General features: G+C 44.2%; 1 protein-coding gene across 3 annotated transcripts in view; it reads right to left on the bottom strand.

The window, feature by feature from the left end:
- The window catches only part of OLFM2 (olfactomedin 2), a 1,338,492-nt gene that overhangs the window by 265,780 nt on the left and 1,046,100 nt on the right, over positions 1 to 26,612 (bottom strand). For all 3 annotated transcript variants that reach the window (XM_069604038.1, XM_069604036.1, XM_069604037.1), the window contains one exon: positions 20,878 to 21,033. In XM_069604038.1, the coding sequence (XP_069460139.1) occupies positions 20,878 to 21,033 (156 nt within the window). The remainder of the gene's footprint in view (positions 1 to 20,877; positions 21,034 to 26,612) is intronic.

The following is a 26,612-nucleotide window of genomic DNA, read 5'->3' on the forward strand; positions in this document are numbered from 1 at the left end:
GTGGTCGAAGTGTACGAAAAGTAGTATTGGAACTATATTCCCTGCTGGCCCGCCCCTGCCCCCCACAAACCCCACTGCCATGCCCCCTCGCATGCGCAATCAAAAACCCCAAACACGCACACCTGCTTTTTAAGGGAATGTTCAGTGCAGTGCTTAGTGTTGCTAAGTTTCAACTTCTTCCTACACTTATATTTTAAAACTAAACAATTTCTTTTTAAAATAAGAGTATAGGAACAGTAAAAATAAAAAAATGTAAAAACTGTAGAGGAGCACCGCTCCCAACACCTCCCGCCCAATTCCACCACTGCCTGGCGCATTCAAAGGGTTAATCTGCATACAACTAGAACTCTTTGCTTGGCAGTGTAGTACTGTAGGGAAAAGCATCAGAAGGGTAGGATGATCAGATGTGCTTCCGATATGTAACTGGACTCCTGTATTGGCTTTTTATATATTGCAGACCTAGCTGGATAGCTAATTAGCATTATAAAACAAAAGTATACAGTAATACGATGCAATACAATTGCTATCCATATCATATGAAATGTAGCCCCTTCCTCACTCTTTTTCTCCCTCTACGTCTCTGTCACCTGCTCCCTGTAAGGGCGAGAGTCATGTTGTCAGGTGTGGATTTACTAAAGCTACCCCAGCTGTTGGTAACAGCAGCCTGAACAGAGGAAACACGCTTGCATTGTGGGGGAGGGGTGTTTTTTATGGTTAAAACTAAATGTGAGCAACGACAGAGGCATCCCCAGAGGTGGGGACCAGGCTTGTATTTGGAGATGGTGGCCCTCATTCCGAGGTTTGTTCTACTAGCACCAATACCGGTACCGCCACCGACGTGGTGGTATGGGGACTTGCCGGTCCATTCCGCCCTTTGCGGCACCGGTAAGTCCCCATTTGAAATGTCATTCCACATTCCTATTTGAGCCCCCATAGGACTCAATGGTAAGGGGGAAGGCGGCAATAATGGTACCGCAAATTGCGGTACTGTTATTGACCCCGGTATCCCTTTGCGGGTCCCGTCCTTAACGCCTGCTAAAACCAGACATTAAGGGAGGGACCCGCAAAGGGACCTCGGAACTGGGCGTAAAGGGATTATCGGCACCGGTGTCATTACCGGTGCCCGGTATCCTTTTGCGCCCGGGTCATAATGACCCCCCATAGACATTGTCCTCACTTGTGTTCTGTAGGGATGTCACCATCACACTTGTGCGTTCATCCTCACAATGCTTTGAAGCCATACCAACAGCAGGAGGCACTTTAGAAATGCCAAATAACATAACACGGAGGGTCCATGGTTTGTGCAGGGGAAGGTCACAAGGGAGTGAATAAACTCCGTGGCAGTTCTGGCGTTCTGACAGACCTTGCAAGGGAAAAGACCACATAGGCTGTGGGAACTACAATTGCATTTGTTATTCTCAGTTTTTTAAAATATATTTTTAGTGTTTGTGATTACATTAACATTGCCACGGTGCCAACAGAGGAGAAAAAAACAGGTCGCTGGCTTTACTCTAAGCATGACCCTTTCCAAGAAGGAAGAACATTTTGCAAGACAAAATAGAGAGTATTTTTTAAGAAAATATCAAAATAAAAGGACATTATTTAGGCACACTGACATTAAAAACTGTTACTTTGTAAAACCGCACAGAGTTTATGTCTAGTGAATGCACTATATATTATAGTCATCAAAAGAATGCTACCCACATTTTACTGAGCTAAGCCAATGATCCAAACCTGAAATAACCATATAGATTATTTTCTGATGGAAGGTTATCATTCCAAAGTGAACAGTCTGATGCACTCCTATGTAGCCTTTAGAAATACCCTTCTGGGAATGGGGAAGGGTAGACAAAGAACCAGCACAGGTGTATAAAACAGCAAAGAAAATGTTTGTATCATAGGAATAACCACACACCTTTATATTTGAGACATAAACCTGTGCAAAGGGGTCTTATGCTTTAATCCCTGAATGCATATTGCTGAATGGTGTTCTTGCCTATTTCATTGTTCACAGCCCTCACACTAACATTAAAATGTTTGCAGCCATGGTCCATATATACTGATTCGGACAGCCTCATAATATGAAGGTTTTGAGGGAAGGGCTGCGGAATCTGTCACTCCATTCGGTCTGGGGTCTGCCCTGCTCCTTGCAGAATTTCGGACGAGGGGGTGCTGCATCTCTGGGTGTAGGTGGCAATGTGCTTGGTCAATTCCCAGTACGCAGACATCCCCAGAGAATGATATCAAAGTAAAAAGGCAACCTGCCATGCACATGCAGGAATACGTGTGAATAATTCCCTTACTAGAGTATGGCAGTCACATCACTACTCTGTTATAGCAAGAACATGATTCCAGTGCTGTGACTGAAAGTGCGGGCCCTAGGCATGTCCTGTTCAGAAAGCGGTGGTGTTTGGGAGACTGATGGCAGAGAGCGGACAGGAAGACAGAAGATGGTGGACTACAGAGAGTTGGGTGAGGGAGTGCAGAAGACATAGCAGCATGAACGCACAGCAGGGTATGGGAAGCCACCCTTCAATCGCAGAGGATCCCCTTGGAAAATCCAGGAAAGCTGCCAGGCAGAAGCCCCAAAGAAGACATGGCATGATATGTGAATGTGCATTGAAGACCCTCACTGCAGAAGCCCTGCAGGAGATCAGTGCTGTAAGGACATGGATTTGTAATAACCTATTGTAGGTGGCAATTGAATGCTTTTTGGTCAGAGCAGCGTTCTAGCTATCACTGGAAAAGTTAATTAAAGCCACTGCTCGTTTTCCAGATTCCTTTCATGTTAAATAGCTTTCTGTGGCACTTTACGGCTATTAATTGATGTACACGTGTGTGGCAGTATGTTTTTGTGCAGTGCTGAAGTGTAACACAAGAGAGCAAGAATCTATGTACACGTTGTCACTTATTCCAAAATAAACCGTTTTTAAGTGCATTGTGTTACTCTGCTTCAAATATGTTTCCAACACCGGATAAGCTTCATATTAGTGTTTTTTTCACACAAACATCTTAGTGATCACATGCATCAACCACTGGTCTCTTGTATTATACTACTCAGCAGAACCCACATCAAAGGAGATTGCGGTGGAGACATGTATTATAAGGAATAACATACCACCTATCGTATGTAGAAAATATAATCTGACCTTATTACTTTTTCAAGGAGTCTCCTCGACACCTAGACCATCTCGTCGCCCTTCGCGCCGACGTACTCACTAGACACCATCTTCCACCCGGTACAGCTGTACCCCTCTTCTGTGCCTCTCTGTACCCTACCCCCCGCTATATATTGTGGGGTAAAAAGGCAGCCCCAGAGTAACAGAGATGGACAGGCCATGCTAGGCCCCATTGTGAGAGTGAAGCTGGCTAATGTGGAGTCCCATTAAAATATAAAAGCCAGCACAAAACAGTGATTTTGACATAAGGCCTAGTGAATGAACAAAAATTGGCCTATTGCAACTTCAGTAAAATACAAAGACACAGGGGGTCATTACGAGTTTGGAGGGAGCCATGGAGCTAATAGCGCCATGGCTGCCTCCAAACCGAGGTCTGGTCTGACTGAATGGGGACTTAACGGGTCATTCCGACCTTGGAGGACCCGGTAAATCCCCATTAAGTAAACTATTCCCAATTCCCATTGAGCCCCCATAGGGCTCAATGGGAATGGGGAAGGCGCTAATAACGGGCCCGCAAATTGCGACCCCGTTATTAGCTCCAAGGTCCCTTAACGGGACCCGCAGAGAACGGCTGGTCAGACCAAGGGACCTCGGTATAGGGCGGTAAGGTTTGCCCGGAAACCCTTACCGCCCAACTTGGAATGACCCCCACAGAGTTGAAGGAGAGTATGCCTTAGAACGCCATTGTAACTGTGTCCAAAGGAGGCAAACACAAAGACACAGGTGCTGCAGATGCTGACTTCATGTAAACTCTGAAAAGGCAACTTTTTGAAGATTGGGAACCGCAGCAGTAAACATGTGAAAATAGACTTGAAAGGATAGCCATGTGAAAAAATACCAAGGAGGAATGATGCCTGATATTTAAGAAATAAAGTCAATTTGACAGATTGTGTTTATCAGGTATAAAGAGACTTAATTTTCATCATATATATTGACAGCCTGTGTAGAGAAAAGCCTATTTTGTTTTTGTAAAAGTGAACACTGGTTTCCTGTGTTAACTGTGCCCTATCTGTGTGCATTAGATTAATAAGTAATCAACCTCTAATCTAATCCAGTCTAGTAGAAAAGAATGATTATATTTATGAACAGCAGGCCTAGATATAATGCTAAAATGCTACATGTAAGCTCATCTTGTTGATGCAAAGCTGTATTTTCTGAAGCATGGACACAGCTGGTATTTTCCCCGGTGTCCAGCCAAAGGATCGAAAAATAAGGATCGAATGCCCTTCGTTTCGAATCCAAAAGGACCGGAAAAAAAGGGTTGAATGCTTTTTTATTTATGTATTTATTTATTTATATTTTAGCTTGGTATGCAAAAAAATGATTTTTTTTAAAAAGAAAACAGGGGGTTGGGGGAACCTATTTATTTATATATATTTTAGTTTGTTATGCAAAAAAATGTATTTTTTAAAAAAGAAAACGGGGTTGGGGGAACCTCCCCCATAAAAAAAAGAAAAAGGGGTTGGGGGAACCCCCCATAAAAAAAATAAGCTTTTTTTCGGTCCTTTTGGTGTTGAAAAAAAGGCATTCAATCCTTCTGTTTTAGATCCTATCACCTATAACCATTTTCCCCACTGAACTGAAAGGTCTGTGAATTTGAAAACTTGATTTCAAGACCTTTGGCTAAGGACCCCTTGGAGAAGGGGGGATCTGGATTTCAGTTTACATGCTAAGATATACAGAGAATTAGATCAAAATTGTAGGATATACATATAACACAGCCAGCGGAAATTACCTTTAAGGTCAGGTCCCCCATTAACTGTGCATTAGTGGCCAGCAGAAAGGACCTTTTCAGGGCTGACTCAACCTCAAGAAATTACTTCAGAGTCATTCATGGATGATCAAACATTGGGCCTTATTGCACGGTAGGAGGTAACCATGCCGCTATTTGCAGCATGGCTACCCCCTTACCAGGTACTGGGTCTGGGTTCCTTGAATGAGGAATTACCGCGCCATTCCGCCCTTGGAGGGCCCAGTAATTCCTCATTCAAGAAACCCAGATCCTGAACATCCCCATTCCCATTCCAGCTCTCATAGGGCTCAATGGGAATTGGGAGCATGCTAATAACAGGCCCGTTATTAGCATGCTGGTCTACTCACGGGACCCGCTAAGGCCGCCTGGTTTTACCAGGCATCCGTACCGGGTCCTGCAAGGAGACCTCATAATCGGGCGGTAAGGGGTTAACGGCTCTGGCACCTTTACCGGCGCCGTTAACCCCTTACTGCCCTCCTCGTAATGAGGCCCATTGTGTATGAAACCGACCTTGCTGATAATCAGATGTCCCTGATCAGGTCACAGAAGAAGAACCAAAACCTAAGAATAGGTGGGGGGGGTCTGGATTTGAAGCTACCTCACATGTAATGCATTGCCATATGTCTAACATTTGACACATTGTCTTAAATAAAACGAGCATTGTGTGTTTCCCTGAGCTCACCCTGGACTCATTTTAAAGGGGATAGCAAGCCCTTTGGGACAATGTAAACATGAATTTTATGTGTATGGACACAACTTGGGTTATGATAAAAATGATGATTCCAGCCTTCCCATGATTCTGAGGGAATAGAAAGTTGTTGTGATGATAGGTTATGGATGTAAGGTTGGAATAAGGAAGGGGCAAATTTGGGACTATTTGGACTCACAAGCAAATCGTGAAAAATGCTATCTCTGCCCAGGAAGGATGGCCCAACAAAAAATGTATATTATCTGACTCACCATAAAATGTAGAATCCAAAAATATATAGGTGCATGCAGTTATCTGAAAAGTCCAGTAGCTGCCGCATTGTGAGATTTTTCAACACAAAAAGGTAAAACCACCTGTCATTTTTGGATTATGTATTTTTCCTTCTCCCTCAGCTTCCATTGCCCATACTTCCCTATGAGAAGCCAGTGCGCCTCTTGGTGGGAAGTGAAGGGAGAGAACTGGCCAATCCGTGATGTGGGAAATATGATAATAATGGATTGTCAACAGCCCTATAAGAGCTCAGTGTTCTATCTGAAAGGGATGGGCTTGCTGATCTTTCTTTGACTTTTTGACTCTTGGCACCTTTATTTGGACTTTTGATTTTTCCCGTGACTTTTCCAATCTATTGCGGGAGGTAGTCTGCTTCTGAACTTTTGAAAGACCTAGCAGAGGGACAGGACGATCTACGAAGGCCTTAAACATTGCAGGGGAGACAGAGGCTGGGAAATCTAGAAGCTAGCTTGGCCTGCCATTTGAGGAGCCAGAGGAAGTCTGCGTGCTGGGGATTACCCTTGATCGAAGACTTTGACCAGCTCTGTTCTGTCCTCAGAGGAGCCCTGCTGTTTCCCTGGATACCCCATAACTAAGGTCTCCCATGTAAGTGGCAATTTCCCAAAGCAATCAAAGGTGTGGGGACGGGGGAATCTGCCAGACTTAATCTCCATCTCACATAGCCGGTAGGGGGTGGTACTGGGGAGACCCTTTGCACATTTTATTAAATTCAATTAAAATTAATTCCACTATAGAAAACCACCCTATCCATTTAAGTTGAATTGTGTTGGGAACTGCCTGCCTTAATCCTTTCCATACAATTATGGGAAGGGGGGAAGCTTAGTGCATTGAATCAAATCAATTAATTCCCATATAGAAAATCATGGGATGAGTGTTGTTAGAGTTTGAAACTAACAGAGTTCATGCCCAGTGGGTTAGAGCCGTTATAAACAATAAAGTACTTGGGTGACTCTACCTTTCTAAAACCCTTTCTTCTGTACTGAAAGGAGATGTCTATAATCCCAAAAATAAGTAACCCTAAAATGCTGCTATTCAAGTGAATGTAGAGGGTGCAAAACTAAAGTTTTCATTTATTTACTTGCATCCCAAAACGATTTCCCCAAAGCCCCGGATTTCATGCAGATAAAAAAAGCCCAAAACGATTTTCCCATTGAGTTCCTTTCCTGACTTTGTCTTTCATGCAAATAAAAAACAAATGTTGCTACTGTATTTCCACTCCCTGCACCTTGCCTTCAGATCAGAGGGGTTATATCTAATTTATGCCTGGAAGGTGGGGGCTGCTGGACGAAAGGAATACTGTGCCAAACTAAGCAGCAACTGTGTTTTGTTTATGTTTCCTATTTGTTCATTTGCACGACATCTGATGTAGATTGTGACTGCCAACTTCAAAATGTTAACTGTGTGTTGTAGTATCTATAAGTTAATTAGAAATATGTCAGTCAATTGGTGCAAGAACTTTCAATTTGTGATATTGTGTAGTACCTCACCGTTGGTGGCTGAAGTTTTGCTTGCTATTAAAATGTGCCAAACCTTAAATAAATATATATTCTTACTATACACCGGCCTGGTTCCTATCTCATTGGTGGCACATAGGGTATTTGTTGGGGTGGGTGGTGAAAGACGGGTTGGAGGCATCACTAAAGTTGAATCTGTATAAGCACTTTGGGTACATGCCACCTTGCTTGGGGTGGGAAGGAAGGAACTCCCTGAGTTGAGAGTGACCACCTAATTAATCGTGATAATATCTGTTCTTTTGTCACCTCTGGAAAGGGCTTGTTATGCATCTGTACTAGTGTATACCTATGTAAAGCGCTCTGTTGCTTCTCGGAACTAAATACCATAATGATAATAATAATAAAGAGAAGAAGAAGAAGAAGAAGAAGAAGAAGAAGAAGAAGAAGAAGAAGAAGAAGGAAGAGAAGAAGGAGAAGAAGGAGAAGGAGAAGGAGAAGGAGAAGGAGAAGGAGAGGAAGAGGAAGAGGAAGAAGAAGAAGAAGAAGAAGAAGAAGAAGAAGAAGAAAAGGAAGAAGAGGAAGAAGAAGAAGAAGAAGAAGAAGAAGAAGAAGAAGAAGAAGAAGAAGAAGAAGAAGAAGAAGAAGAAGAAGAAGAAGAAGAAGAAGAAGAAGAAGAAGAAGAACCACCCCCAGGGACTTGTAATGTACTTATAATATATACTTATGATGTGAAACAGAAGCATTATTTTTCCCATATACAATTCGAAGTTTAGAATATTAAGGGCGCATTAAGAGGGATAAGGAGAGAAGAGATATAAACGTTACCGGCCATTTGTAGAGTTTAGGGAGAGAAAGGTGGATGCTGTCTGGGTCCGAGAGGTGCCAAAGCAATTGGCCAAACAGCAGCCTTACTTACTCTGCGAGATGGCCTTTGACTAGAAGCAACTTCAACCCTTTTCTCAATTGACAAACATAAAAGCACTTATTCAGGGCTCAAGTCGAGGGTACATGCGGGGGGGATGGAGTCCCCCACTTTATTCAGAGGGGGGACTCAGTCCCCCCCAGCTAAAAGAGAAACATTGGATGTACTCTTTGAATTCATGAATTAAAGCAGACCTTGACCGCAGTCGTTAGGTTTGGAGCCAGACATTTCACCACTGCACTATATAACCAATCAAAAATAACAAACAACTAAAGGTGAAATGTCCCATTTCGGTACTGCAAGTCCTAGGGAAAACATTTGTAGTGGTTCTTGGAGTTTAAAACATGCACACCTTTCAACGTTTAAAAAAACACTATTGGGAGAAAATATCCTGTCTTGGTTTTGTCCCTGTGTTGATTTACCTTGATATGCTAATTTCTGGCGACGTCACATCCCATTGCGTTTGTGATGAGTCCCCCCACTTTCAGAGTCAGAAGACTACTAAGAAGAATGGAAGTCAAAATGATTTGGTCCAAGGGTGTTCTTAGGTCTGGAAAAGATCTGGGGCAACGCTAATGTCAGGACTGTCGGGCATCGGGGCTAGCTAGCCTTTTGGTTGTAGCCCCTGAGCTTCTATCTGGGGCTATAACCAAATGACCCTCGGCGATAGCCCCCTCTGCTTCCCCCTAGCAATGCTTCTGATTGGGTCAATTGTTCTGTGGGTGATTACGTGGGTCTGCCACATAGTGGCAGCATTGAATGTGTTATCCTAATTATCCCTCCCCCTTTCCTTTTGTAAAGCTGTGCTCTTTTCAATGTGTCTGGTGCAAATGGCCTTTGAGCCCCAGACACAATGGCTTGGTAATGGGCCAGATCATTAATGGTGATCATTTGTTCTGAGCAGCTCATGTAGAGTATTATGGCTAATCAAAGAAGTGTGTGTCAGTGATCTCAGAAATAGCTATACATTCTGATGCATACAGCAGATTTTGAGAGCTGTGTAGATGGTATGCTCCATCCAGTTTTACCAATTTCCTGACTCCTGTAATGCTTTTGTCCAGACATGTTCTCCAGCTTTGTCATAACGTTCACAGTAAAAATCCATGGCACGCCTTTCTCAGCACTTTGTTTCATAACATAGGGGGAAGCGCATGGATTAAAGTGCTCTCTTATTATTATAATTGTTCTTTTATAACAGGCTTAATAGCAGCGAGTGTTCTTAGCACGGGATTAGGATTCAAACCTGTGTTGCGCTGCATTGTCTTGCTTCCAAGACAAACGTGTTGCCCCTGAGCTATCGTTCCTCACAAACCTGAGCTTAGAAAGTAGGAATCCTGGCTGGGTCAACTAACCCCTCCATCCTTCTCGGGTGGATATACTGACTATCATTAACTGGGGCAAATATTACAGTACCTGGGGTAATCCTTCATGAATCACTAAATACAAATCTGATATTTTCATTAGCACCCTTAGCAGGGGAGCCAATAAGGAGGCACGGAACGCGGGCTGCCATTGCTAGTGGTAGCCCATGTTCCCAGCAGCCTGATGGCTGACTCCCCCACCTGCCATCTTTCCCCCACCCTGCTTTTTTTCACCATCCCCCAATCCCACTTACCTGAATGCATCTCCTAGCCCCGCTCACAGAAAGAAAATACCTTCCATTAAAAAAAAAAGAAAAACATTAGCTCCCATGCAACAAACAACATGGTTGCTAATGGTGATATGCCCCAAGGTGGCGGCCCGCCCTCTAGGTAACAACCTGCCACCCTTATTAAGGGACGCTCGCTGCACTCAGGTTCTTAACTTAGGCACCCACCACCTTGGGGGCATATAGCCTCATTATGTTTTAGGAATAAATCTTACCAAGAAAACAAGAGCCCTTGTTCTAGTTTAAGCCCTATGAATAGAATTAACTCTCCTGATGCAATTGCATGAAATCTCTAGAGGTGTTCAAGAATTTTCTAAGATCTCTCCGCCACATAATTTCCTTTACGCTACATATTTTGCAGATTTTTTCATGGTTAAATGGGATTTCTGATGCAGGCACTGTGTCAACCTCTCTGTCTCTAATATGTTTTGATGGCTTTGGACAAGCAGCATCCAGAATAAGACATAAGATGGCAAATACTGAAGCAACCCAATTTTACCCAGATATTTGTCTTGGGATTTCTATTTTATGTTTAGAATTCAAAGGGCATTTTTCTTTAATTTTGAACTCTGCGTGTTTAATCGCCTGTAAGTGCATACTGATGAGGCAACCTGCCAACAGACAGAGGCTACCATAATTGTTAGAAGGACAGATGTGCTTTTCACTCTCCAAAATATTAGGAAGGCATCACATGTCTGATGGAATGGCTTTCCAGAGGGGTGGGCCCAGCATAGAGCATGTCCTATCTCCTTTATCTTTCAATACAAATGAGCAAATATGAAGGCCCATAATGGTACAGTGATATTTACTTTGCCTTTAAGGTATTAGGGGCCTAACCTTCAGCCAGATATGATCTCAACTTGACACCAGTTTTCAATCTGTTGGAAAAAGCCACCCCTTCAATGGTCCAGGCTCTTTTGGAGGGTTAATATTTATTCACAACATAATGGGATGTCATGGATGGAAGTCCAGGTGTACTGAAGTTTTTTGTGTCTATCTCTGGATCATGCAGTGAGTTTGCTTAGATCGCTACCGTGCACGCACGTTCACCCAACATTTGTTGAATGCAAGTTCGAAACTTGGTCAAGCATTTCATTATTTTGTCCTAACAAAAGGGGAAAATGGAAGGATGTGGGGTGGGGTGTGGGCCATCCATAGACAGTGAACGTGGACATGGATGACAGCACCTAGCAATTCCACCTATACCCTGTTTGCAGCAGCACAACAGGCCATATTTAGGCAATCATTAGGAATTCAACGGCATTCCAACAGGCATTGCGCCATGTCATGATATGACAGTACACTCATTAGAAAAAGGAGGAAAATACCCCTAGCAGTAATGTCCGAATGACTCATGTCATGATATAGATGTTTAAACAAATCTATTCCCATCCCAGCTTGGAGGACTGAAATATAGTCTGTACTGTAGTGGTTCATATTATGATAATGCAAAAATAGTATCCAAAAGTCAAGGATACTCCTGTCCCCCGCACACTATCACAGGCCTATATTGCCAACCATTTAGCAAAAGTCAAGTATTTGATAATTCAAGCAGATATGGATACAATTCAACAAGTGATCCATTTTTTTTAAAGTAATCAATAGGTTACAATAATTCATGAGTAATCTTTAAAAAAAACACTTTCAATTCTTTGAAGTCTGCTCGACGTGTTTCGGGAACGTATTCCTTCATCAGGAGCATAAATATTCTAATATTCTAACTTATCACGGTCCAATCTTGGTCAAAGGGGAAGAATCCCTTTTAAATATTCAGCAACAGGTCAATAGCTCCAAAGATAGTGCGAAATGTATGTGTAGATAAAATAGAAATGGCCGTCCAGGAGAATATAGTTGACTTAAACGGAGTATTCAAGTACAATCAAACTGCATCCACGCGGAACTATCAACCGAGGAACGATAGATGTTTTAGGTCCTGGAAATGTTACCGTGTATATGAATAATATTATGCACAGATGGCTCAGTATTTTGGGCAAAGGTTGGAAAGGTTTACATATGTGACACACACGTATTTCCCTACTAGAATTCTTATCATTTGTGACATGCAATATTCTGCTGTAATACAGAATAGGGTAAATACCTCATGACTTGTAATCAGGCGGATGATAAAAGTTGCAGTATTTCAACTATTTTTACGTTAATGCCATATTCATGCTGAGGGCCTTAGTCTCCAGCTCTGCCGCGACCTTCACACGCTACATTTTTTTAGGGGGTTAATAGTGCTACTTCCGCAAAGGTTACACAGTGCTCAGGCTTGACCAGAGCTACCGATAGACATTTACCTCCATGGGTATGGCTCAGACGTCCTTTCTCATTGGTCCCTCCTACTCTGCACCACTATTGAATTTATGTCTATCAGACCCTGCAGATGTTGGCTATTGCCCATGAAGTCAAAAGAATACTTTTATAAGATTTTGCACCACCCTTGGAAATATCAAAACCTGCTGTTCACTGATGGAAGAAAGCACTATCGATCATGGTAACATTGCTATTATTTGTTAGCTGATTACAGAACCACTCCTTGCGGTATCCGGTCAAACTTTAGAAAAAAAAAAAAAAGTTTCTACACACCAAACTTTCGAATAAAAAGTTTAAAAAAAAAAAAATCTTTTACGTTAAAGGGTTTAGTTTAGTTTAGTTTCGTTGAGACCCCCATTAAAAAAAAAATGTAAAAAATGCATTCGAAAGTTTTTTTTCGAGGCTTTGTTGTCGAAACTTTGGTATGTAGAAGCTTTCACTGACGAAAATGTCACTATAAACCACTCCTTGCATCTCAAAATCATACCTTTGGCCGCAACTTGAAAAATGTTTAAAGATGTTGAACCATAAAAGACTATGGGCTTCATTATAAGTGGCTGGTGCGGTAATAACATGCTGGTATTCACTCTTACTGCCACGTTACCACACTGGCCAACTACAAGTTTGCCGATGGAGTGGAAGAGCTGGAGGTAATTCTGACACTCTACCGGCAAACATTGCCAGTATTACCAGCACCGGTGTTACCAGTCCCCCCATGTAGTTCAATGGGTATCCATGTAATGGGGATTTACCACCCTTACCCCCACTTGTAATCTTGCAGTAATTCTGCCAGACCAAGTGGTGGTAACAGTATTGCTGTTTGCCGGTATCCTGGTGGATTTACCGCCAGGATACTGGCAAACCTATAATGAGTTCCTAGGTATTTACTCCTTATGGTGCTGTTTTTCTGTCTACACCTATTCTATTTTGGTGCACACGTGTTTAGTTAGGATCAATTAGCAGATTTCCCTTTTGGTTTGACCTCTCGTGCAACAATGCTGTTGATATATCTGCAGTCCGACATCGTCTGAACTGCTAGCATACCACCCATTACTGCCAATGAACTTTGTGCAAGTGCCAATGGCTCTCGTTGCATGTAGGCATAGTCTCGAAGTCACTTCATCTTGTACCAGTCTCCCATTGTTATATAAAATATTAGTGCCAGGTGCTGAATTAGCTAATTTCATACCAACAAAAACAGCTACCAATTCTGGAAAAGTTAATGGACAGTGCAGGGACTCAAATGCCGTAGAACCTGTTACGGTCCATAATGGTTTAGACCATGCCTTGCCGGGTTCAGACACCGAGGGACTGAATTGGTCATAACATTGATACTATTTATTTATTTATTTATTTATTTATTTATTTATTTATTTATTTATTTATTTATTTGATTGTTTGTTTGTTTGCATACGTAGAGATAAGTGGCGTTGTATATACATAACAGTGAGAAAACAATAAAAAATACAGAAATGATAAAACATAGGACAAAACATATTACATTAACACAACATGAAAACAACAGCAGCATTTACAGTAAAAGCCTCCTGGGCAATCATAGCTTTAACTGAATTCATTATTGAATTGCTGTTGAAAGGAGATTGCATAGAAAATCAGCATTGCAAAATCTTAAAAATGTCGACACATTTCAGATAAAAGATCACCATATAAAATATTAGATTTGAGTTAAAACCATCTGAAACATCAAGCCAAAGCGAAGACGGATCAATCGTTGCTAAAGGCTTTCAAATAGCTTTTTCGGATTTGGCATAAGCTCTCGCATGTGATGAGCAGATGTCCAAGGGTTTCTATGTCGCCAGAACCACATAGGCGACATACGCGCTGAAGGCGTGGGATACCATCACATGCGCCATCTGTAGCACGTGCCTGATATATACTAAATTTCAACAAGAGGTACTGTTTCATAACCACACATTTCAGGAATGCGGCATAATAAGCGGGCTTCACCCGTCTTCAAGTGATGAGGGACTGCTAAGCTTTTAGCATATAAGGTCGTCACGTTGTTCTGCACTAGTCACGCACAATTTGTGTTTCAATTTAAGTATCACAAGATAGGTGTCGCTCTCCCGTGATAGCGATATACACCCGCCTTTCCATTCCCAGTATACAGTCAGTAGATGGCCCAAAGTTCCCATTGATTTGGATAATTGCATAATTTGCATAAAAAAGATGACCTGTGCAGCATCAGCACACTGGCGTGCTTTAACTTGTTGGCAGCATTCGACGTCATCACTCGTTGTTGGATGTTAACTCATATCTATGACACTTACCTCTACCTGCCAAGATGTGATGCAGAGCCCCTCATGGGTCCACACGCTCTCCTGGTACTTCCCTATAAGGGATGCAATCCTTCCCAGAAGATGAATACCAGCTCATCTGGAGGCCACTTACCTCTCCCAGCCGTGATGCAAGGAGCTGGTGTTCACTCTGCACTCGTGTCAATGCGCAATAATTGATGTAATCCTTTGTAGAGGATGCCAACTCATCTCTATACCACTTACCTATCCTATTCAAGAACTGATGTTTGGACTTCTGGGGCCTTATAAAAGAACTCGGCCTTCGGCCTCATTCCTCTATGTGGTGGTATCAGAACACCTTGGTGTCTGGCAAAATCCGTATAACATAAAGCAGGGGGTAAACAAAACATGGGTGCCCGCAATACCTCTATACAAGCATATGAATAGGGTTTCTATTACAAGTTACTTGTGACATCACTACTGACTTGTAAAAAGGAAATGACCTCACTACTGCTCTTTAATCAGTTATTACGCTTCAACTGTGATGTCACAATGCCTGCTGCTTGAGCAAGCAAAAGGCAGAGCAGAATGACAGCTGACAATGCAGCACTTAATTAAAGCCGTGACAAGCGTTTTTAGTTCCCTTTGTGGAACATGGCGTCTGAATCACTTTAGCAGTGCACTAAAGAAACACACTACCATAAACATGTTCCTTATCAGTTAATGGCGCCAGAGATTAGCACAAATACAATCAAAATTGTACATAGCACTTCATGCCAGATTGCTCATGCTTAACACCTGAAATAATAGGCACTATTATTATCTAAGGTAATGGTACTCGATTTATCACCCTCAGAAGGAGTAAGTGCCGCGTCAACTCTTCTGGGATTTGAACTTCCAAAGTGCAGGCTTGACCCTTCTGTGAGGCCGGTGCTTAACTCATGAGCTAGGCCGCAAGGCACAGTATTGCTTGTCCTGCCCAGCCGGATTTTGTGAACAGCACCTAAGTTTAACCTAAGACTAGTTTACCTGCTGCAACAACTACACAAGCGCCAGCTTGACTGTTGTTATTCCTAGGTTGTTAAGAGCAGTTCCTGCCACCATGATTTCCCTCCATTGGCAACTGGTAGAGAAGCTATGGGGTTGACTGTGGTGTGTCTGGCCCTGACTGGGCACTTACAAACACAGTTCATAGTTAACTTTGAAAAAAAATAAGCAAGCTTCAATGCTCTGCTCACTCTACTAACACAGTTCTCTTCATCTTTACCTAACATGGACAGTTCCCGGTCTGTGTGGCCACTATGAACTCTGCACTGAGGTGTTTCAGAATTTGGATAGATCCCTACGCGTGTTGCATCTAAGAGCACTCTGCAGTGAGCTCTTTCAGCACTTGGAGAGCTTCTTCATGGTAGCGCATCTAGGAGCTGTCTGCAGTGAGCTGTTTCAGAACTTGAACACGCTGCCTACAGGTGCAGCCTTTAAAAATGAGCTTTTTCAGCCCTTGGACAGATCCTTGCAGGTGTTGCATCTAGGAGCTCTCTGCAGTGAGCTCTTTCAGCACTTGTACAACTTCCTGCATGTGTTGCATCGAGGAGCTGTCTGCAGTGAACTCTGTCAGCACTTGAAGAGGTTGCAGCCAAGTGCACTATGCAGTGACCTAGTTCAGCACTTGGATAGCTGCCTACAGTTGTTGCATCTAAGAGCATTTTGCAGTGAGATCTAAGTGCACTTGGACAGTTTCTTGCAGCTGTTGCACCCAAGAGCCCCTTGCAGTGAGCTATTTCAGCACTTGTACAGCTTCCTGCAGGTGTTGGATTCAAGAGCTCTTTGCAGTGAGCTCTTTCAGAACTTGGATACCTCCCTAAAGTTGTTGCATCCAAGAGCGTTAGATGTTTCAACACTTGGAACGTTTCTTGCAGGTGTTGCATCTAGAATCTGTCTGTGGTGAGCTCTTTTAGCACTTGAACACACCGGCTACATGTGCAGCCACTAAGAAGGTGCGTGATCAGCACTTGGACATCTCCCTGGAGGTGTTGCATATAAGAGCCCTATGCAACGTACTGTTTAGCACTTGGACGATTTCCAGCAGGTGTCCCACTCAGGGGCCATCGTTCAGTGAGCTCCGTCAGCACTTGGACTGAACCCTGCCGGTTTGGCATCTCAGATCTCTCTGCAATGAATGGGTTCACTTCTCGGACAGCTTCCTGCAGGTGTTGAATCACAAAATGAGCCCGTTCAGTGCTTCAACAGCTCCCTCCAGGTGCATGTAAGCACCTTCTTCGATTAGCTCTTTTAGCATTTGGATATCCCTCTGCATGTGTTTCTTAAATATAAGAACACTCAGTAATGAGCTCTCTCAACACTTGAACGACTTCCTGCAGTTGTTGTATATATGCAAACTTTGCATTTAATTCTTTCAGCAGTTGGGCAGGCTTCCTATAGGTGAAGCATATAAGAATACAACTTGTAAGCATTTGAACAGCTGCATGCAGACGGTGCATTTAACAAAACCCTGTAATGAACTTCCTTAAGAAGCTGCATCTGTGGCCTCTGAACACCGGTCAGCACTTGGACAGATGTCTGCATTTCACCAATATTAACAAGTACTTCATGAGAGAGACGTTCTGCACAGCACAGTAGCTAAGCGCAGCGTTTGTCCTTTTTGCATAGACTTGCATAACAGCCTGGCACTTTAAACATTTCCGCTAGGATATTGTTTGCTCTGCGGGATGAACTCCGGCTGCAGCGTTCTGCGTATTTCCTGCATATCACGGGTTTTACTCCCAGCATCCACCGCACTGTGTGACATTAACAGATATTCTGTGAGGACCATGCGACAATTCTATTTGTGATCCATAGTGTAGAAATGTCCATGAAATCGAGCTAGGACCGTGACTTTGGCCAGGCCAATGAGAGCCAGAAGGTGGCTCCTCTGAAGTCTATCTCTCAGAGTTATTATACAAAAGGATATTTCTTCCCAATTTGTAACACCAGATTTGGGTGACCAGATTTCCAAAATAAAAAAAAATAAAAAAACAAGATGTCTGATAGACACAGAAGTAAGACAACAGTTTTAGCAGACAAATATAAAAGATGGACTAAAACACAAATAGGACTCCACTGAAACGACAGTCCTATCTCTATGTTGGTGGCCTGTTCCGAAGCAAACTATGGGGGTGTGTTGCAGGCATAGCACTCTCGTTGGAGGAAAGAGGCTAGGGAGGAAGTGGGAGGAAATTGGGTGTAAAAAGTAATCAGAGTGAGCTGAGCCGGCCCCGATTCCAAGATTTGTGTATCGGTTCCAGGCAAATACTGGGACGCTGTTTAAAAAAAAACTCAGGACGCTGAGTTACAAAGTGAAAATAATGGGACATTCCCGGAAAAACCGGGAAGTCTGGTCACCCTACACCGAAGACCAGATTACATAAGAAATTATGGATCCCATATTGTGAATGCACAAATGCTGTTGGCAAATTCAAAATATGTTGCACTCTTGTGTTTTTTTTCTTGACAATTTAGTCCCAAGCCACTGAACTTGTGGATTGGTGCATTTCCAGCTGGGTTGAAGAGACAGACAAACTATTGCAGGTGTCTGCAACATGCAGCTCTCCAGATGCTCTGGACTATAAGCCTAAAGTCAAATGGGAATTGCCGTCCAAAACACCTGGAGGGTCAAAGGTTACAGACCCCTGAACTCTTGGAAACAACAAAGTGCAGCATATGCAATCAGGGCATTGTTTCCTCCTCCTAATCCTTCATTACTCAGGGAGGGCATCGTTAAGCAAGACATTGCCCATCGATCAGCCACCAAAAAGCCACAGCTATCCCCAGAAGCGCTGTAATCATAAACAAGCAGACTCAACTGGCTTACAAACAAACAAAAACAAATAAATTATCATCAAATGTGCCTTGCAAGAGATGACTCTCAATTGGTTGCTTCACACATTTGTAGCATGGAAAATCCTTGGGCATGTGACCAAAAAGCCGAGTGGGTTCACGTTAGGAAGGGGTACCCTCTATGCCAACTATGATTGGCTTACACAGGGAGGCCAGCCAAGGCTGACTGAAACCAATTTTGGCATTAGATATAAATGCACAGGAATTCTAGATCTTCAGAGCACAAGATGCAAATAAATGCAGATAAATAAATAAATAAGATGCGACCAGAGAGAATAGCATACCCGCTTGTGTGTGCGATTTATGTTGGTGACACTCTTCCAAAGAGAAGGTGGAGAAAAAGAACCACTGAGAGAACGAGATCCTGGGCCATAGGGGAGTCAGAAAAGTCCATCAGCAAACGAGAAGGGTTTCATGAAACAGTATCACCAAAAATTGCAGTTATCCTCTGAAAAGGGAAGTGCAGAAGCTGTGGGCAGGAGGAAAGTGCCAGGGGGAAAAAGTATTACCTTTACAACCACAAGCCCAAAAAGTAGCAATTCAGGAAGATACCACAGCCTTAAGTGCCAAGGACGAGTATGCCCGTCCTTTTTGCATAACCTTGCATAATAGCCTGGCAGTTAAGGATGTTCTCTCCAAGCTCAAAAACATTTCACCTCACAACCATATTAGTTAAAAGAAAAATGCCTACCGAAAAACCCTGCAGATAGAAACAGAAAGCAATACACATCAAAAGACAAGAGACGCTGGCTCACGGAAGGCCGGCAGAGGGAGAGCACGAATGAGAATGTGGACCAGGAAAGTTGAATTTTTGCTGGAGAGGAGAAGGACCTTTGGCCAATTCCTTGCTGAGGAACAAAAAAGCAAATATGCTGTAGCTTAAGACAGAAGAGTACTCAGAACAGAGTCCTATATGGCAGTACTGTTTTATGGTGGAAACACCAATGCATTTTTTTCTAACCACCCCAGAAACCACCGCAGCTTAGTATAGGACATAATGCAAGGGATATGCCCTGGCCCCTCTACCTCCCACCCCCTCAGTCCATAATAACCCAATAATGCATGATGACAGAGTTCCCTTTATCCATAGTCCAATAATGCTTAAACAACCCATTTCCCAGAAATAGTAGTGCCAATCCCCTAACCAATCCAGAATAGTTCTATATATCAGCACTAAACGGTTGCTGAAATGCCCGTACCCCTCTTCTAACTGAACCCTAAACTTCCCCATGACCCAGCAATACATAGTGGGTAAGTCCCACTGTATCCCCTTTTCAGAAATCCCCCCTTAAACCCGCAGAGCAAAGTAAATACACAATGGGATGACTCAATAAACCAAACCTTTAGCCCCACTCCCCTCTAAACATTAGAAATACACAATGGGGGAAGGCCATGCACACTCCTTAATTCCCAAGGCTGAGAAATGCATAGTGGGGAGACCTTACGTATTCTCCCATCTAAAGACCCTATATGAGCCCCCTTTTCTACAGTACTTCCAGGGGGAGTGTCAGGGGTTGCAACGATACAACCTTCCCATAAACCCATGTACCTCAATTTAAGATATTCTGGCTTTAATAAATGCTTTTTTTGTTTTAAAAAAAAAGTGTTAATTTACTATTAAATTATTCACTATGACCCAGCGTATATAGTAAGGTTTTAATTGGTTTTTAATCTCTGTTCCCATAATGTTTCTAATTACATAACAGGTGTATTTGCCGAGGTTGTGTTCACTCCCAGAGGGCTATCTTGCTGCTATTGACAGATAACAGATGTGTATTGTTACCCAACTCAATGGTACTCATTTCATTGACCTCTGATGGATAAAGCAATGAGTGGACCTGATGGGATTCGAACATGTGACTATGAGGTCAAACACATGCCCTTGTAGTGGATGAATTACTCTACTGAGCCATAGACCCGAACTATACATAATGCAAAACAAAAGAGGTGATGGCTGGAACGTTTCAAATTAATCTTCACCTCATGCATCGCTCGGCAACCCTCTAGACTATCTTGCTTCACCTGCCAAGACATTACAAGAGGGGAAAGACCATATGCAAAACAGGCTTGGTCCCACCCCAGTTATACACAATGGACGTGTCTCTGGCCTGTAAACACTGATGCGATTTACACTGCCTTCATATTTGTTGGTAAGAGCAATACAAGAGACAATGCTTAGACAATTAACACAGAACTCTAAACAACATTTCAGTTAGCTTTGGGACCAGACACGTAGTCCTTTCACTCCAGTCTAATGAACTGTAAAAGGCACGATTGTAGACTTTGACCAAGATCAGAGTTCCAAGCTCCTAGGACCTCCATTCTGAAACTTTCATGATGACTGCACTCTCGCAACCGTATCACTTTGCCCGCTAGTTCCACCCATAAACCCAAGGGCAAACTCCACCCACAGTGGTCTAATGGGCCCGGCGCCCCTTGAGAACCCCTACCTGAAAGCCTTTGGTGTTGAGTGCCTTCTGGCTCTCCGTGGCCACCTTGAGCTTGGAATCCAAGACTTTCATGAGCGATTCTGTGTTCCGCACGTACTGCAGGTCCCGGTAGGTTCGGAGGTCCAGCACTCCCATGGATTGTGAGATATTCTGCACCTGTTCAGAGAAGAAACACAAGTATCATTCCTACAGATATCAACTGTTGCAACCAGTGCAAAAGAACATGTGGCAGGTTGACAGCTCTTTCACTGCCCTACTTTGAAGTAAAAATAGTCAACACACTCAGGTGTAATTGTTTGCAGCAGTCAGGGGTTAAGTCCCAACTCATTAACATACCAATTGAAAATGGTGTCAGCAGAAATCAGCATATCAAGGTGCCCTCTGAAAAAACTGGGGGGACATCTGAAAAAAGTAGTGGTGAGTCCACCCGCGTGAAAACTCGACTTGAGCCCTGGCAGTGTTCATTCGTATTACTATAGTGGCATGATATAACTGAGTGTAATTGTAATTGGTTATTTATAACGTGCTACATTTCTAAGCGCGGACCCGGGGATCAAACCTGTGTTGGTCCGTGTCGTCTTGCTTCCCAGGCAAGCACATTGCCCCTGAGCTATCCTCCCGAGACCTACACACCCGCATGAATAGATATTGGTACCCGTACAACTCACTGCGACTGTTACACTGTACTTTTTTGCTGCATGATTTGGGGGACGGTGCATGGTAGGTTATAATTTATTTTAACAACCTAAATGTAGAGGAGAGCTTGGATTGGCTGTGCTTAATCAAGTCTGTGCATCTCGCTATGGACCGGTGATCTTAGCCAGTGCCTTTCTGAGGTATACCCATACCTCAGAAATAACAATGATATTGGGCAGGCACCTGTGGTTGGCACATGTCCTGATAAATTGGATCAGTCATAAACCCATTGACCAGTTCATAAAGCACGTCTCAGTTATTTAATTTTCGAATGACTGGTTTATTCAATGTTTAATTCTCATTCAAAGTGCCAGTTTCCACTTGCCCATTCAGCCGACACTTGTTTCGACCAATGCTTGGTCTTTCTCTAGGCTGGGCTAAATAGCATACAATGTCATGCAGTTTGTTCACTGCTTAGTTTGCTGTCCAAAATGAATACTTCTTATGATCATATGCTTCTTATTAAGTCTATTGCTTGTTGCAATCTTAGTATTGAATGACAGTGTATGTTATTTCATTTATATATGTTTTTGTATTATGTATGTAGTTATTTATTTATTTATGCATTGTTTTTATTCTTTTTCTTAACCTTGTAGTACAGATATTCGTTTAAGAGGCGGGTTATGTAGAAGAGGGGCACGGAGAGCTTGTCACCATAAAGAAAAGCCACATAAATGAAGTAAAGTGGCTTTAGTCAGTTGGGGTCCAGGGAAAGGTGTGCAATCCTAGACATCTGCGGGTTCAGTCTGATGGGCCAGGGTTGTATAGCACATCCACAGGATTTCACTGCACAACCGCAATTGTGATCCATTTCAGCGCACAGCCAAGGATTCACTGTGTGTGTGGTGTGAACTGCACGAGATGTGCCTGGACTCTCAAGCCTTCACCGCCAGTACAAGGTGAAGACTGGAAGAGCCACACTCAGCCAGGACCAGCAATGGCGGCCACCACACCAAACAACGCGGCTGCCATTTCTGCATTTATAATCAACAAACTGTGCCGTGTTCATTATGAAACAGGAAATAGGTCATGACAACAGGAAATGGACAATAGGAAATGACAGCAATGATGGCTGTGTCTGGACGGAGCGGTTTGCGGCGGCACGTAAAGCCGTAAGTGGATCCAGAGGCGGTGGTGCCGTGCAGGCTTTGCAGGCCACTAGAAATCAGAATACAGACATGTGTAGAAACCTAGAATTACATCTTTTCTGTTTTTTTCCCACATCCACACAACCAAAAACGAGCCCAGAAGTCATGAGACCACTGTCCTCCTTCCATTTTGAAGCATGTGTAGCCTGATGATCTTGCAGCACGGGTCTCCATAGCTTTGGGGGGTATGCAGCCACATGCAGCCACATGCTAGGTGTGGCATGGCCTATGGGGAACTCTGAAGATTTCCCGGTAGGCCTCTACACCACAGGCCTCTTTTGTGTGGTATTTCCAAATTTCCCCACAGGGAAAGGGTTGGGCTTGCTCAAACTGTGGAATATGAGGCTACTTTTAACATTATGTCCCGGGCCGCTATTGGTTCCCAGTCCATCCCTGGCCACATGTCGTGCACGTCTGAACTCACGCTTGGGGTTTGGAATGCCAGAAAACTCTGCAATAAGACACGCGTCCCTGCTGATTACTTGGACTCCCATTGCCCCATCACTTAAATGTGAATCTCCCCACCCATGACAGGACCCTGCAGCCTGCTCGTCTGGCCCCTTACAAGATAAAGGTCTGTCAGAACCCCAGCGACACCCCGAGCACACCTGTATCCTCCTCACAATCCGCCTTATGGGTGATGCACTCTTGGTGTTATAGTGACATTCTTGCAGTATAGAAGTGATGACAGAATAGGTCTCTGAATAGCAGATTAGTTTCCTGCTCAGACACTGCCTCTGTCAATGTGGTCATATTAGCTTTAACCATAGAAAACCCCTAACTCCAACTTCAGGATATCAGTGTTTTGGGCTGGGGTGGCTCTACAAACTATGCACGTGACATCAGGAGTCTCATTGAGATAGAGGACCTTATTCATTGAATTTTTAGTGCAGTGCAAAGTGACGTTGCACTGCCAACACACACCCTGATTCTGGGTGCACTGCCCTGTGAATCAGGGTGTTTGATGTTAGTGCAAAGCCACTTTGCACCAGTGCTAAAAGCTCAATGAATTGGCCCTGAGAGAGAGAGAGAGAGAGGCAGAGAGAGGGAGAGAGGAAGGGAGAGAGAGAAAGAGAGAGAGCGTATGCACGCGCACAACATCTGGATGTTACGCAGGGTACAGCTGGCACAATTATAATGTGTACATAATAAGGAAAGAAAACTGAAATTTAAAAAAAATGAACATCACAACAAACACGTAACCTTTGTGGATGTTTTTAGATTGCTGTTTTTTTCTTTTTGACATCGCACATGCAATGCCAGCTTTCGGGTTTTATTTCACTTTAGATGCAATAAGTTTATATCACCCAACAGAACTCTTAGTGGCAGAGGCGTCGCTAGGGAGGGGCTAAGGTGGGGCTATAGCCCCGTGTCTTTTGGTTGTAGCCTTGGCTAGAAGCTCAGGGGTTACAAACAAAAGGCTAGCTAGCCCCGAGTCCCGACATTCGCGTAGCCCCCCATCTTTTCCAGTACCGAGCAACACCCCTGTTTAGTGGAGTTAATTTGTCTCTGGCCAGGATGTGCTTTAGTGGCTGCGTGTCTTTCGGCAGGCCCTGGAAACACTTTCCGAAGAAAAAGCAGCAGCACAATGTAATGAGAATCAAATCGTTTTAAGAATTAGGAATTCCACAATGAGAACAATGATTAGAGTGCATACTTCTCACCAAGATTTCTAAATGATAAAATAACAATTAAGTCTAGAAAATGAACCGCCATTTCTTCCCTTTATCAAAAGAAGTAATATTTATTCATATTTTAAAAAAATAAGAGAACCATTTACAAATTATACACACAATCCCCTTTTAATTGTTACACGTTCTTCCACTGACAAAAATGTGCATGTAAGATCAACTACTATGTTAAAAGACAGCTGTGCACATCTGCTGTGCACTCTTGTGTGCATGGAATGATAAATGCAATGGGCCTCATTACGACCCTGGCGGTAAGTACCGAACATTACCGCCATGGCGTAATTAACGTTTACGCCATGGCCGGATGGCGTAAAGTGCGGCACATTCCGACCCATCGCGCACGTGCATTACGCCATGGCGGTAATGCAAAGAACGTGATGCCGTAAAAGACCCCAAAATGGCCCCTACCGGCATCGTACGCTGCGCATGGTGCACTACCGCCACCCATCATAGCGGTGACCGCAATTAACGGTGACCGTAATTAGCGGTGACCGTATTTAGCGGTGACCGCAATTAAGCGGAAGCGGAAGTAGCGTCATCGTGGCGGAACGGGAAGAGCACGGCGGCCATCTTTAAAAACACAATCCATTTCCATCCTCCCCAACCATACCAGATCCGACCCTGAAACCTTTCCAAACCCATCACCCACCCTATTACCCACCCGATAATGCCGAAAGTTGTGAAGAAGGCATGCGACCGGCAGCGCCAGGACCGCTTTACACGTGAGGAGCTCACCATGCTTGCCGAGACACTGCAGGACAATGCTGCAGTAGTATTTTCAACGCAGATGACCAGGCCGGCAATAGTCCAAAAGAAGGCCATATGGGCCTTGGTGGCACAGCGTGTCAGTGCGGTGGGGGCCGTACCCCGCACTGCACAGCAGTGCAGAAAGCGCTGGGACGATCTGAGGCTACGGGTCCGGAGCATACTCACAGCAAACCGGAACCTGGGGACGGCAACTGGGGGTGGATCAGAATCCCCCATCAAGCTTCAGGCATGGGAAGAAATATGTGCCTCCACCATTGGGATGGAGAGCATCGAAGGAGTCGGAGGGATGGAGAGAGGAGCCCCGACATCTGGAGATGCAGGTAGGTGGCCAAATCAAGCCATGCTAAAAGCAACAAAGTTCAATCATGTGAAGTACCATGTTGACCCATAGTGCATATGCAACACATCGGCAGGAGAATGCCCACAGACACATCCGGAATACACCCTGCACACATGCAGCATGCACACCCTAACTGCTGGCACCCACATACCACCATGCAACTTCCACACTAAAGCACAAAACCTGTATGCCCCTGCCGGAAATGTTCTGCATGTACTTACTGTTAAGATGTCACTCGTCACAATGCACGGCCAATGTCCGCAGACCCATCAATAACAGTATCCCACCTTTGCTCCACCACAGGCTCTGATTCAGACCTCCAAGATGAGGACACCACTGCCTCCAGAGCCACCAAGAGGGCCAGGACAACAGTGGCAAGGCCGCAAGCCTCCACCTCAGCCGTCCCTGGAAAAACACACCAGCAGCCACAAACCCTGCCAGGGGAAGAGGCCAGGCCAGTGACAGCCACCACAACAGTCATCGGACACGCAGCAGCAGCACCGCACACGTCAACAATTGTGCCCACCGAAGGGACAGGCTCCGCTGCGAGCAGCACCCTGGGGGAAATTGCTGCCATAGCAGCATCCTCAGACAGTGAGGCAGGGAGCATCGAGGACATCGATGATGGAAGCCCCACTGCCCACCCACATTCCCCCCACACATCCCTAAGCCCCCTGCAGGCGGATGCCACACAGGGGCATTCGGAGGCCGAGGATTGGCCAGCCACCCCATCCCCGCAGCCTGAGGCGAGCAGCCCAATGGACATGGCCATGAGCCAGCACAACCAGCAGACCCTGCAAGAGATATTCACCCGCCAGCAGCAGCTATCCACCCTCCTTAATGAACACGTAGCAGAGTGTGGGGGTGCAAGGGTTGACATGGAGAGAAGCGCAGACCGAGTCACGGCTGCCATTGAGTCCTCCACAAAGGACATCTGTACAGAGCTCGCTGCTGTGCGGCACGTCCTCACAGAACTAGTACAGGCCATTAGGGACACGCGTCCAATCGTGCAGCCAGGACCCTCCTCATCAACCAGCTCGGCACAGAGCAGTCCCATCCGCAGATCTGGGAGGAATCTGCGCAGCAGGGGTG

This window comes from Ambystoma mexicanum, chromosome 3q (assembly GCF_040938575.1).
Source record: "Ambystoma mexicanum isolate Mex_15411 chromosome 3q, UKY_AmexF1_1, whole genome shotgun sequence".
Lineage (NCBI taxonomy): Eukaryota > Metazoa > Chordata > Amphibia > Caudata > Ambystomatidae > Ambystoma > Ambystoma mexicanum.